Source organism: Myxine glutinosa, chromosome 1, assembly GCF_964187855.1.
Source record: "Myxine glutinosa chromosome 1, kmMyxGlut1.1, whole genome shotgun sequence".
Taxonomy (NCBI): domain Eukaryota; kingdom Metazoa; phylum Chordata; class Myxini; order Myxiniformes; family Myxinidae; genus Myxine; species Myxine glutinosa.
In genome coordinates, this window is record NC_136261.1 from 154315985 (window position 1) to 154329159 (window position 13175).

The 13175-nt window shown below is 48.4% G+C and overlaps 1 protein-coding gene across 1 annotated transcript in view; it reads right to left on the minus strand.

Moving 5' to 3' along the window:
* The window catches only part of WDR19 (WD repeat domain 19), a 185022-nt gene extending 181094 nt beyond the window's left edge, over positions 1-3928 (minus strand). The window contains exon 1 of the mRNA XM_068120441.2: positions 3799-3928. Within this exon, the coding sequence (XP_067976542.2) occupies positions 3799-3804 (6 nt within the window). The 5' untranslated portion in view covers positions 3805-3928. The remainder of the gene's footprint in view (positions 1-3798) is intronic.
* Positions 3929-13175: the final 9247 nt, after the last annotated feature.

Below are 13175 nucleotides of genomic sequence, written 5' to 3' on the forward strand. Positions count from 1 at the left end.
CACCCCAATCCAAAACCATGATCTTTTCTACCCTCATTATGCCTCACCCACCCCAATCCAAAACGATGATCTTTTCTACCCTTGTTATCCCTCACCCACCCCAATCCAACGCGTTATCCCTCACCCACCCCAATCCAAAACCATGATCTTTCCTACCATCGTTATCCCTCACCCACCCCAATCCAAAACCATGATCTTTTCTACCCTTGTTATCCCTCACCCACCCCAATCCAAAACCATGATCTTTTCTATCCTCGTTATCCCTCACCCACCCCAATCCAAAACCATGATCTTTTCTACCCTCGTTATCCCTCACCCACCCCAATCCAAAACGATGATCTTTTCTACCCTCATTATGCCTCACCCACCCGAATCCAAAACGATGATCTTTTCTACCCTTGTTATCCCTCACCCACCCCAATCCAAAACGATGATCTTTTCTACCCTCATTATGCCTCACCCACCCCAATCCAAAACGATGATCTTTTCTACACTCATTATCCCTCACCCACCCCAATCCAAAACCATGATCTTTTCTACCCTCGTTATCCCTCACCCACCCCAATCCAAAACGATGATCTTTTCTACCCTCATTATGCCTCACCCACCCCAATCCAAAACGATGATCTTTTCTACCCTTGTTATCCCTCACCCACCCCAATCCAAAACCATGATCTTTTCTACCCTCATTATGCCTCACCCACCCCAATCGAAAACGATGATCTTTTCTACCCTCGTTATGCCTCACCCACCCCAATCCAAAACCATGATCTTTTCTACCCTCGTTATCCCTCACCCACCCCAATCCAAAACCATGATCTTTTCTACCCTTGTTATCCCTCACCCACCCCAATCCAAAACCATGATCTTTTCTACCCTTGTTATCCCTCACCCACCCCAATCCAAAACCATGATCTTTTCTACCCTCATTATCCCTCACCCACCCCAATCCAAAACGATCTTTTCTACCCTCGTTATCCCTCACCCACCCCAATCCAAAACCATGATCTTTTCTATCCTCATTATCCCTCACCCACCTCAATCCAAAACCATGATCTTTTCTATCCTCGTTATCCCTCACCCACCCCAATCCAAAACCATGATCTTTTCTATCCTCGTTATCCCTCACACACCCCAATCCAAAACCATGATCTTTTCTACTCTCGTTATCCCTCACCCACCCCAATCCAAAACCATGATCTTTTCTACCCTCGTTATCCCTCACCCACCCCAATCCAAAACCATGATCTTTTCTACCCTCATTATCCCTCACGCACCTCAATCCAAAACCATGATCTTTTCTATCCTCGTTATCCCTCACCCACCCCAATCCAAAACCATGATCTTTTCTACCCTTGTTATCCCTCACACACCCCAATCCAAAACCATGATCTTTTCGACTCTCGTTATCCCTCACCCACCCCAATCCAAAACCATGATCTTTTCGACTCTCGTTATCCCTCACCCACCCCAATCCAAAACCATGATCTTTTCTACCCTCATTATCCCTCACGCACCTCAATCCAAAACCATGATCTTTTCTATCCTCGTTATCCCTCACCCACCCCAATCCAAAACCATGATCTTTTCTACCCTTGTTATCCCTCACACACCCCAATCCAAAACCATGATCTTTTCTACCCTCGTTATCCCTCACACACCCCAATCCAAAACCATGATCTTTTCGACTCTCGTTATCCCTCACTCACCCCAATCCAACTCGTTATCCCTCACCCACCCCAATCCAAAACCATGATCTTTTCTATCCTCGTTATCCCTCACCCACCCCAATCCAAAACCATGATCTTTTCGACTCTCGTTATCCCTCACCCACCCCAATCCAACGCGTTATCCCTCACCCACCCCAATCCAAAACGATGATCTTTTCTACCCTCGTTATTCCTCACCAACCCCAATCCAAAACCATGATCTTTTCTACCCTCATTATCCCTCACCCACCCCAATCCAAAACCATGATCTTTTCTACCCTCGTTATCCCTCACCAACCCCAATCCAACTCGTTATCCCTCACCCACCCCAATCCAAAACCATAATTTTTTCTACCCTCATTATCCCTTACCCACCCCAATCCAAAACCATGATCTTTTCTACACTCATTTATCACTCACCCACCCCAATCCAAAACCATGATCTTTTCTACCCTCATTATGCCTCACCCACCCCAATCCAAAACCATGATCTTTTCTACCCTTGTTATCCCTCACCCACCCCAATCCAAAACCATGATCTTTTCTACCCTCACACACCCCAATCCAAAACCATGATCTTTTCTATCCTCGTTATCCCTCACCCACCCCAATCCAAAACCATGATCTTTTCTATCCTCGTTATCCCTCACCCACCCCAATCCAAAACCATGATCTTTTCTACCCTCGTTATCCCTCACCCACCCCAATCCAAAACGATGATCTTTTCTACCCTTGTTATCCCTCACCCACCCCAATCCAAAACCATGATCTTTTCTACCCTCATTATGCCTCACCCACCCCAATCCAAAACGATGATCTTTTCTACCCTTGTTATCCCTCACCCACCCCAATCCAACGCGTTATCCCTCACCCACCCCAATCCAAAACCATGATCTTTCCTACCATCGTTATCCCTCACCCACCCCAATCCAAAACCATGATCTTTTCTACCCTTGTTATCCCTCACCCACCCCAATCCAAAACCATGATCTTTTCTATCCTCGTTATCCCTCACCCACCCCAATCCAAAACCATGATCTTTTCTACCCTCGTTATCCCTCACCCACCCCAATCCAAAACGATGATCTTTTCTACCCTTGTTATCCCTCACCCACCCCAATCCAAAACCATGATCTTTTCTACCCTTGTTATCCCTCACCCACCCCAATCCAAAACCATGATCTTTTCTACCCTCGTTATCCCTCACCCACCCCAATCCAAAACCATGATCTTTTCTACCCTCGTTATCCCTCACCCACCCCAATCCAAAACCATGATCTTTTCTACCCTCGTTATCCCTCACCCACCCCAATCCAAAACCATGATCTTTTCTACCCTCGTTATCCCTCACCCACCCCAATCCAAAACCATGATCTTTTCTACCCTCGTTATCCCTCACCCACCCCAATCCAAAACCATGATCTTTTCTACCCTCGTTATCCCTCACCCACCCCAATCCAAAACCATGATCTTTTCTACCCTCGTTATCCCTCACCCACCCCAATCCAAAACCATGATCTTTTCTACCCTCGTTATCCCTCACCCACCACAATCCAAAACCATGATCTTTTCTACCCTTGTTATCCCTCACCCACCCCCCACCCACTCTATTCCTCCTCACACCCATTTAATTGTTTGTCCAAGTCTCCCAACTCTATCTTGGCTTCCAACTCCGCTGTTGGTGTTTCACCTCTGTCTCTCTGCCTGTCTCTCTGCCTGTCTCTCTGCCTGTCTCTCTGCCTGTCTCTCTGTCTCTCTCCTTCCCCACTGTTCCTTTTTCGTCCTGCTTTGCGTGCTTTAGGCTACGTCCTGTTTTGGGAAAGGAAGCCAAGGGAGAACAACTGAGCAGAGAAGACGAACGAGGAAGACGATGACGATGATGAGCAGAATAGACTGAAAGAAGAGTTGCATAACAAGATAGAGATGAGATTGTCCTGATCGCATCCGTTCAGTGTACGAGCTCTAGCTCTTCCACGAGCCTCGACTCTGTCGTATGTGTATATAAAAAAGGTTTACGATGAAAAACGGAACTCTTTTTTTCCTTAACGGTAAATAAAGGTAACATTTGATCGCGACACGAATAATTTACCTTCATCTTGGAGTATCCTGACTGGCCAATCCCCTAGACACATGTGCGACGCATGTGCGACACACGCTCTCTTCCCTGGCCTCGGCCTTCCAGGCCTTCCGCTCCGCGCATTGGCCCCGTTTCCATGGTTACCGCACCTCCCGCCCCCTTGCGTCCGCAAGCTCAGGAGTTTCGTTTATTGTTATTAACGTTGTAGAGTATAAACATGTATAAGTAACATTAGAGTATAAATAACATGTATAAAAACGAATAATTACAAAAATTATATAAAATATAGATCGATTTGAATTTTGAGGTAAACCCGTATAGACAACGCGAGGTATTTGGGATATAAACGTCGTTCTGAGACGGAGTCACGTGGCACAGCCACTGCGATTAATTAATCTTAATTTATCATAAAATATAACATAATAGCGCTTTTCATTTAGTTCCATCTCCAACCACTTAACAAAGAAAAACGACCAGAGATAAGAATGAAGAAGTAGCAACGGCAAAAACACGTACAGGACCAATAGTTGAAAGACATCTTCGACATATTACGTACGCAACGACGATTGGGAAGGGGCGTCGAATTATAAATAAATAAAATTGAAACTAGAAAACATCTCAAAATGCAAATCACGTCGGTGTGCTGTCTGCTTTGTAGTGGAACTAAATTTGACAAAGACAGCTGATTTTTATTACCTCTGCCACAAAAGGTGTATGCAGGTTATGTCCCCCCCCCCCCCCCCCCCTGTCTGTTTGTCTGTCTGTCTGTGAACAAAATGTCTCAAAGCGTTGTGGACGGATTCGGACGAAATTTGGCAGAGATGTAGCATATGTGACAAAGACGAAATGATTTGATTTTGGTGAAGATCCGGATTCGGATCCGACTACTAGAATTTTTAAGTGATTCTTCACCATTGGGAGTTAGGGCCAAAAACGATGCTTAGCCGGATATTTCAATTATTTACGGATTTGGACGAAACTTGTTGGACAGGTTGTGTGTCTGACAAGGAAGAATCGATTAAATATTGGTGAAGATCCGGATCCGGATCCAGCTATTAGAATTTTTAAAGTGATTCTTCACCATTGGGAGATGGGGCCAATAGCAGGATATCTCATATATCTCAGATATATATGTGTATATATATATATATATATTGTTGCGGAAATGAGGATTGTGTTTTTTTATTGTGTTGTATTGTATAGTAAATTGTTGTAAATATCACCCTCTGTAAAATGTAATGATTCCTTGTAAATACCTCCGTAGTGTAAAGGTCAAAGGGCGTCCCATAATTATTCCATAAAGCATACACGTCAGCCAATCATAGAATACCCCTGTTCGATAGTTATATCTTTATTATGTGTATTAGGGTAAGGCCTCGTCTCCCATTAAGATGACACTCCATTGCACCAAGTGAAATAGATAGATTCCCTTCATTCATCAGTCCCATTCCCAAAACCTCCATTTCCCCTTTCATCATTGCCAAGCCTCGATTGCAATTACATCCCCTCCAAAACCACCATTGAACATGTGCTCGGGTCAGGGAAGACGGGCGTGCCCGCCCGTCGTCATCAAGGGCGGAGCCAGAGGGTCGCGCGACCAACCAGGGCCGAGGTGAGCACACCGATGGGCGTGACCTGAAGGCCGGCGGCTTGATCGCCGGAGGCGTTATAAAGGCGCGCGCGCAAGAAGCAAGGTTGCGTTGAGTTGTCGGTGGTGAGGAGTGATTGGACCAAGAGAAGGGAGATCATCCAGCAGCGATTATTGTCCAGGGGAGATCATCCAGCAGCGATTCTTGTCCAGAGGAGATCATCCAGCAGCATTCTTGTCCAAAAGAGATCATCCAGAGAGAACATTAAGAGGATATCCAGGGAAGCACAAAGCCTGCTATTCGTCGCCTTGCTCGCCAAGGTTGGACTGAGCAGTAGTTAACAGCAAGAAGCCTGTTGTAGTCCTGGAAAAGCGCGCGACGTCCACCGCCGCAGCAGCAGACAACAGCAGCAGCAGCGGCGGCCACAGCAGCAACAACAGCCGCTTGGGGCCTGGACGGTGGTTTTGAGCAGGGCCGCGAAGGAACGGCGGCTGCTAAACGCACCGATCCTGCTGCAGGACCCCCTTGGACCTTCCTCTCCCTCCAGCCATCCACCTCCTGCCTTTCCATCCTTCTTGTGTACGTGAGTTTGTTTTGTTTGTTCTGTCCTGGGTATTAATTAAGCCTGTTTAGATAAGCTAGCGATTTTCACTGTGTCTCTAATATCTTCTGTATATTATTTTCTTATCTTTCCTTCTCCTTGGTTTTTTTGAGCCTGTAAATAGCAAATAAACTATATTCGTATTTCCAACCTTTTTGTCTGCTTCTTCTTCACATCCGTGTCGCCTTAGTCTTTTCCCTATTGAATATCTGTGGCGCGATCCGGCCAACGTTTGGTAATCGGGTTAGTTGGGGTAACTGTTAGGCCGCGGTGCCATCCGCTCGGCAAACCAACATCCTTATCTGCGGGCCGTAACAATATATATATATATATATATTGTTACAGACGCGGCTTTTAGATGTTATATTGACCGAGCGGTGGTGTATTTAACCGCGTCCGAACAGTTACTCCCCGATTAAAACCCGATTTCACCCGACGTTGACCAGATCGCCCCACGGATATTCAATCGGGAAATCTCTAAAGCGATCGCAAGAGAATGAAAAAGAAGAAGAAGAATACGGAGGAAGAACAGATTTATTATACGCACACAAGCAAAGGATGGAAGAAACAGTGACACAGCGAATCCTTAACTTACACTATTCGTTTTTACTTAGCCCCAAGACAAACGAGCAGGACAGGACGTTCACACTTACTCAGGGGGATATTGCAGGCAGGTAGGGCTTGAGGTAGATTGCTGGAGAGGGAGGCCAGGCCGGAGGTAGCAGCTCTCAATTCCTCGCGGTTTTTGGCGGGAAAATCCTCCGTCGCGTATCCGCTGCTGTAGACGTCACGCGCTGGCTCGGCACACCTGCTCCTCTTCTTCCTGGTGGAGCCGTCTCCCTCCTTTCAGCGCGTCTCTCCAAAGCTGGTTTCCTTTCCGAGTACCTCTCCTCTTTGGCTTGGAGCGTTTCGCATCTCACTGCCTCTCTTTGGTGCAGCCTCTTTGCTCCTCTCCCAGGGTCATCTCCAGGCTCCAGCTCATCTCCAGTCATCTCTCATCTCATCTCCTCTCCAGTCAACCGGTAAAGCAGTCCCCTGCAGTCGCTTTTATCACCTCCAGCGAAATCAAGCCGCCGACTCCGAGGGCCCGCCTACCGGGTCACTCACCGCGGTGTTGATTGGCTGTTAGGGCTGGTTCACTCCTTCCCTCTTACGACGAGGTGGAGACACGCCTTTCTTCCCCAACCTTACCTCGTGGCCAATGGTGGTTTGAAGAAAACCAGCCAAAATGCAGAAGGCAATTGGAAGGGAGGTTTTGGGGAAACTGGAAGGGCCTATGCTTATTTTGTTTGATACAATGCAAAGTCAATCTAGTGGGAAAACACATACTTAGCCTACATGGAATAAGGAAATACACTATTTAAAAGATATATCGTGACCTGCGTGTATATTCCATGCAATTAACTAGGACGCTGACTGCGACCATTATTTACATTAACAGGGTGGTACCGTACGTTCGTAACGTTCACATTGTAACGTTTTCACATTCGTTACACTTCCTCCAAATTCGTTACACACTTCCCAAAATCGTTACACACTTCTCAAAATCGTTACACTGCACCCCCCTTTCTTCAGGTCCGTCCTCGGACCTATTGAACTAACTTAGTGTGGCACGTAGGTGTAATTCCCTCTACAATTAACCTGACCCTGAGTGTGACAATTTTAAAACACAAATAAGTATGTCCCCCTATTGCATTGCATCCTGTCTAACAGACTCAAACCCACAGCTAACCGAATTACGGGATTATTCTCAAACTATACATTTACGGTGGGGAGCATTATTTACAATGACGTGATTTCTTATTTACAACGCAACCCAGGACCTGTGTTTTTCTCTTTTTTTTTTTTTTTCTTTTTAGGGAACAAGAAAAAGAAATTCCTGTTGGGAGGGAGGAGACAGCACGCATTGCATCGATGCACCAGTACCAATACCACCAAAGCACCCAAAAGCACCCAAACACCACAAAGCACCCAAAAGCACCATCCGGTGCGGTCACCATGGTTCATAATAAACACAACAAAACAACTGGTGGTGGTCTTCTCTTTCTCTGCTGGGCCGATGTTCTTCCCGACGTCTTCAGGCTTCATGCGGCCTATTTGGACATAATAAAAAGCACAACTTGTGTCCATTTTTATTTAGGGCCTCAGGGGCCAACTAAGGGTGGTCCACCTCTTTGGCATCGGTGCCACCTTACCGAGGTCCGCAAGCAAGATTCCCTGGCCACTATGGCCGGTTTCCAACAGAGGTGCCCTGCCCCAGAACCTGGGGTCCATCAAGTGGTACTTGGCCGCAGAACAGCGGTCCATAAAGTGGTACATCAACGCAATGCATGCTGGTTCTGGGAATCTCGGGCGCACAATGGCCACCTCACGCACGCTCCCATCGGCACCCAATGGCGCACAGGTCATGTGGGAGACAAAAGAAAGACAATTGAGCGAGGGGTAAGGTCACAAGGGTACACGTCAATAAGGCAATGCAAGGTGAAATGCGTACGGAGGCCGAAGTGAGAAAGCTCGTCCCTACCGTACGTCACCCCCCTGTCACCTACCCTACCCTTGTTCCCACCCCATATGTACAAAAATCTACACATTTACAAATTCGTCACTACTGTCACGTCTTCCCCATATTTCCCCTATACCAAATTCGTCTCCACAATCCCTTTACTTCAAAATTTGCCATCACCAATTCATCATCAATCCTCATAAGGAGGGAGAGATGGAATTACGCACAATGTCACACCCACGTCATGATGCGTCTCACAATCCAAACATTTGCATCATAAAAAATAATCAAAACATGGCATGGTGTGGAGTACCTGTCACCTCAGGTGAGTGGATGCAGATGGTGCGAGGAGATCCTTCATCCTACCTATCCTCTAAATGACTTTAACACACTTTACACTACCCGGGGTCTTTCCCTGCCAATCCATTGGCCAACTTACACTACGGGTTCTAATAACCAATTCCCATTGGCCAAACTGTGGTGCTCCTCAATTTGGGGTCTCACTCCCCCGATTCATCTCCCGGTGCTCTAGCACAATTTCTGGGCTGCGACGTGTACCTCTCCCAACAGGTCTACCCACCTGCACACCTCCACCACTGTAGTTGCCACCCGAGCTTACCTAGCTCCTCACCCTAACCTAACTACCTGGGGACAGCCCCTCTCCTGGCTCTGTCACCCCATGGTGCCCTCTGGCACTGGGCTACCCGGGTCCGTCCTCCGGATCCTCGGGCCCCATCCACAACAACTACTACCGGCTCCCAGAGCCCACCTGCGGCCTCACCTGGCCGACATCCTCCCAGTGGTGGAGTGCCCAACCAACTACACACACTAACAGGCTACACGCCCAGCCATTTCCACAACACCAACGCACCCATCCACATACCATTCTGTCACCCGCACCACAGATGCCAATATCCAACCACAATTTACCTGTACCCTCTACCTAACACTTACACTACTCGCCCCGGGTATCCGTGATGGGGGTCCACTCTTCCCCCATTCACACCTTCGCACCATCCACTCCACTCCACAATTTCCACCATTCTCACTCCACGACCATCCATTCCAATACTCCATACCATTTATTCCATACAACCATTTATTCCCCACACACCTGTCCTCCATTCACCTGTCGTTGCACACCTGTGCAATCATACCTGGTGCCACCTGCACCCTCCTTTCTTCCTGGACCATTTGGTCAGCACAACACGCAATCACCACTACTCCCTCATACACTGCTCCACACACCTGTTCAGTTGCACACCTGTGCAATCACACCTGTTCCATTCTCACCTGTTCAATCCTCACACACACGGCATCATCTCAGCTAACTACTCCCCTCTGAAACTTGCGCTTCCCAGTCGTCCCTTTAAACTATTGCGCTCCCACGTCATTATAATCCACACTAATCTACCTGCGTCCCCACTACAGGTATCAGTCACTAACTAACCTTAACGTTACCTAATGTCATCTTCGCTAGATCCCTACAATTATCCAAGCCCTCCCTGGCTCGGTTGTCATAGCCACCCCATAAACTATTGCGCATTTGCCCCCACTCTGTGAGGGATGGTGGATTTGCCATCCCCCCACATCGGGGGGTCTCTCACTATCAATTTTGTTCGTCCAGATTCCACAAGTCAAAAGCTTTCTATTTACTGCCAATTCTATTCACTTTTCTAAATTTTGTATCAAATCACTACGATCACTATCACCATCACCCGTCTACTTATTACATCCTCTCGGTGCGCCAATTCACATCACCCGTCTACTTATTACATCCTCTCGGTGCGCCAATTCACATCTACAGCCCGGCTTCGTACAGCCGAGCAATGAACGCGGGTCGTTTTGTGCCAGCGGCTGGATACGTCCCGCATTCGGGGCAGGGACGGAGGCTTACCCGGGCCGAGATCCCATGCACCACTTCGGCGTGGAGCCATCCAATGTCCCGATCTCGACCTGCCGGCACGTCTCAATAGAAAGTGGTCGCCATGACGACCCTTCCTATCGAGCTGCCCGCTCCGCCTTGTGGAGCCCGGACGCGGCCGCTCCACGCGAGGCCCAGCGTGGATCGCGCACGGCGGTCCTTTCGAACCCGCCGTGGCTCGGATCTCCGCTGGTTCTCGCGGCACGCGAAGCCCGGCACGCACCGAGGGCCCGATCCGGCTAAAAGTCGACCTAACCTTTAACCCGGTTACCGTCGACGCTTCACCTGCAGGCTTACATGCACACGCTACCTCTTTCTTGCTCATACATGCAGCCGTTCCCATTCTCCTCGTACCTTTTCTTTCACACCTCGGTACACTCACTCCGCTCACCGACTTGGTCACACACCTGACCACCGAACACTTTGGCACACATTCATTGCTCGCACACCTCACCAATACACCGCTTCGCGCCCCCTCCTCGGTCACCTCCTCTGTGACAATCACAGGTGTGCCCTCATTCGCACACCCAACCACGTGCCTCACTACTAACTCAAATGTGCCTTCCCACACACGCTCTACTATTCCAGGTGTGCATCCTTCCATCCCAGGTGTACATCCTCGCTCACCTGCCACAACCAACTCACGCTCCGTTTCACTCTCACTACTCTCACCTCCACTCTCGGTCGCGCACTCACCCTTACTCTTGACAGCATGCGCTTTCCCCATGCACCCGTCCGTTACACACCTTTCTCGCGCATCCTCCCGCGCACACTTTTTCGTTACTTCCTCCGTAACACTCACCACACCGCGCTTCCCTGTGCTCCCTCGCACACGCGCTTCGACCGGCTCACTCTTGACGGTACACTCACTCCTCGGCGTGCACTTTTTCCTCACACACCCCATGGTCGGACATTCTCGCACACCTCTTTTTTCGCACACCTGTCCTGTCACACACCTCACCAACGGCCTTTCACGAACACCCGGATCCAAACCAATCCCCAAGCCGACTGAATCTCCCCTCACATCATGTACATTGCCACTCACCTCCGTACCTCGTCGCACCTCCTTTGCCACCTGCAAACTTTTTATTTGGTTAGTGAGCATCACATCATGATTTGAACACAGACCTTGTACATATTCCATGACTTCCTCCTTTATCTCCCTCTTAGTTTCTGTCCGTCCCTTCTTAATTTCACTCACCTCTTCTCCCACTTCCTCTAGTTTTTGTTTAACCTCTTTTATTTCTCGGTGCGTCCCCTCAAGTTCGTCCTCTAAGGCTACCGTGACCGTCTCTATGTGCATCCTCACCTGCCGGTCCTTTGTCTCCATTATCTCTGTCACCTCCTCCACCCTCATTGTCAGTTCCTCCCGTACCATCTGACATTGCCTCTGCGTCGCTATTAATTCGTTTTTAATTTCTTTTTGTGTCGCCTTTAACCCTCCTAGTACCGCAGTGTTCTTTTGAACCTGCTCCACTAACTTAGTTTGTCCCTCTGTCAGCTGCTCCACCTCCTCCGTCAGATCTTCTATTCCCCCTTGTAACTTAGCCGTATTATTCCTCACTTCTTTCTCTATACGCTTTTCGCCTCGCTTTACCTCCTCGCGCAGCCCCGAAACCTCCTCACTTACCCCTCTTCTGATCTCCTCTCCCATCACTTGCATCTCCTGCCCAGATGCCACCCTCATCTGCTCCATTTCCTCCCTGTGAGCATCCAGTTTGGTTTCTACCCCCATTCTGACCCCCTCTATCTGCTGCTCCATTTGTTTAACTTCCCTTTCCGCTTGGTCCCTCATGTCCCTCAATTTGCCTTCCATACTGTTTTCTAACCCCTCTAACCCATTTTTCACTCCCTCTATCTGATTCTCCTGGGCAGCCATTCTATTTTCTACCCCCATTAACCCATTTTTCACTTCTTTTATCCCGTTGTCTAACCCCTCAAAATTATTGTCTAACTTCCCAAATTTCTTGTCTAACTCCTCAAAATTATTGTCTAACTTCCCAAATTTCTTGTCTAACTCCTCAAAATTATTGTCTAACCCCTCACTGGTACCCCTCGCTTCGTCCCTCATTACCCCCATTTGGTTTCCCATTACCCCCATTTGGCCCTCCAATCGCTCACCCTGAGCATCCATCCGGTTCCCCATTTGTCCCATTTTGGCTTCTAGCCTGTCCATAAGGGCCCCCATTTTTCTGCTTTCCATTTTCTCACTATCGTTATTTTTCTGCATTTCCACCATGAATTGGGTCATGAAGGCTTGCATTTGGGTCGCGCTCATTGGTTCCGCGACCGTGGCCCCCTCAACCACGTGCGCGAGGGCGCCATTTTGTGCGTCTGAAACCTCCGCAACCACATTGCCATTTTTCTCCTCCTCCCTTTCCTCCACATACATTTCCCCGAGGTCCTGGGTCGATTCCACCCTGTCTATCTCTCCCACCGACATCCGATCGCCTTGATTGTCCATGGCGCGATCTCAAAATTCGGGTTTTGCTTTATAAAACAAAATAAATTTCGGCAGCTTGTAATTTTGAGCGCGTTAAGCGCGCTTCGGGTCCGATCTCCCTCCTCGACACCAATTGTTACTCTAATAGTACAATTGGTGTTCCAAAATTTGGGCCTAACAAATTTAGTCCCAGGTTCGAATCCAACTCCTCGACACCAATTGTTACAGACGCGGCTTTTAGATGTTATATTGACCGAGCGGTGGTGTATTTAACCGCGTCCGAACAGTTACTCCCCGATTAAAACCCGATTTCACCCGACGTTGACCAG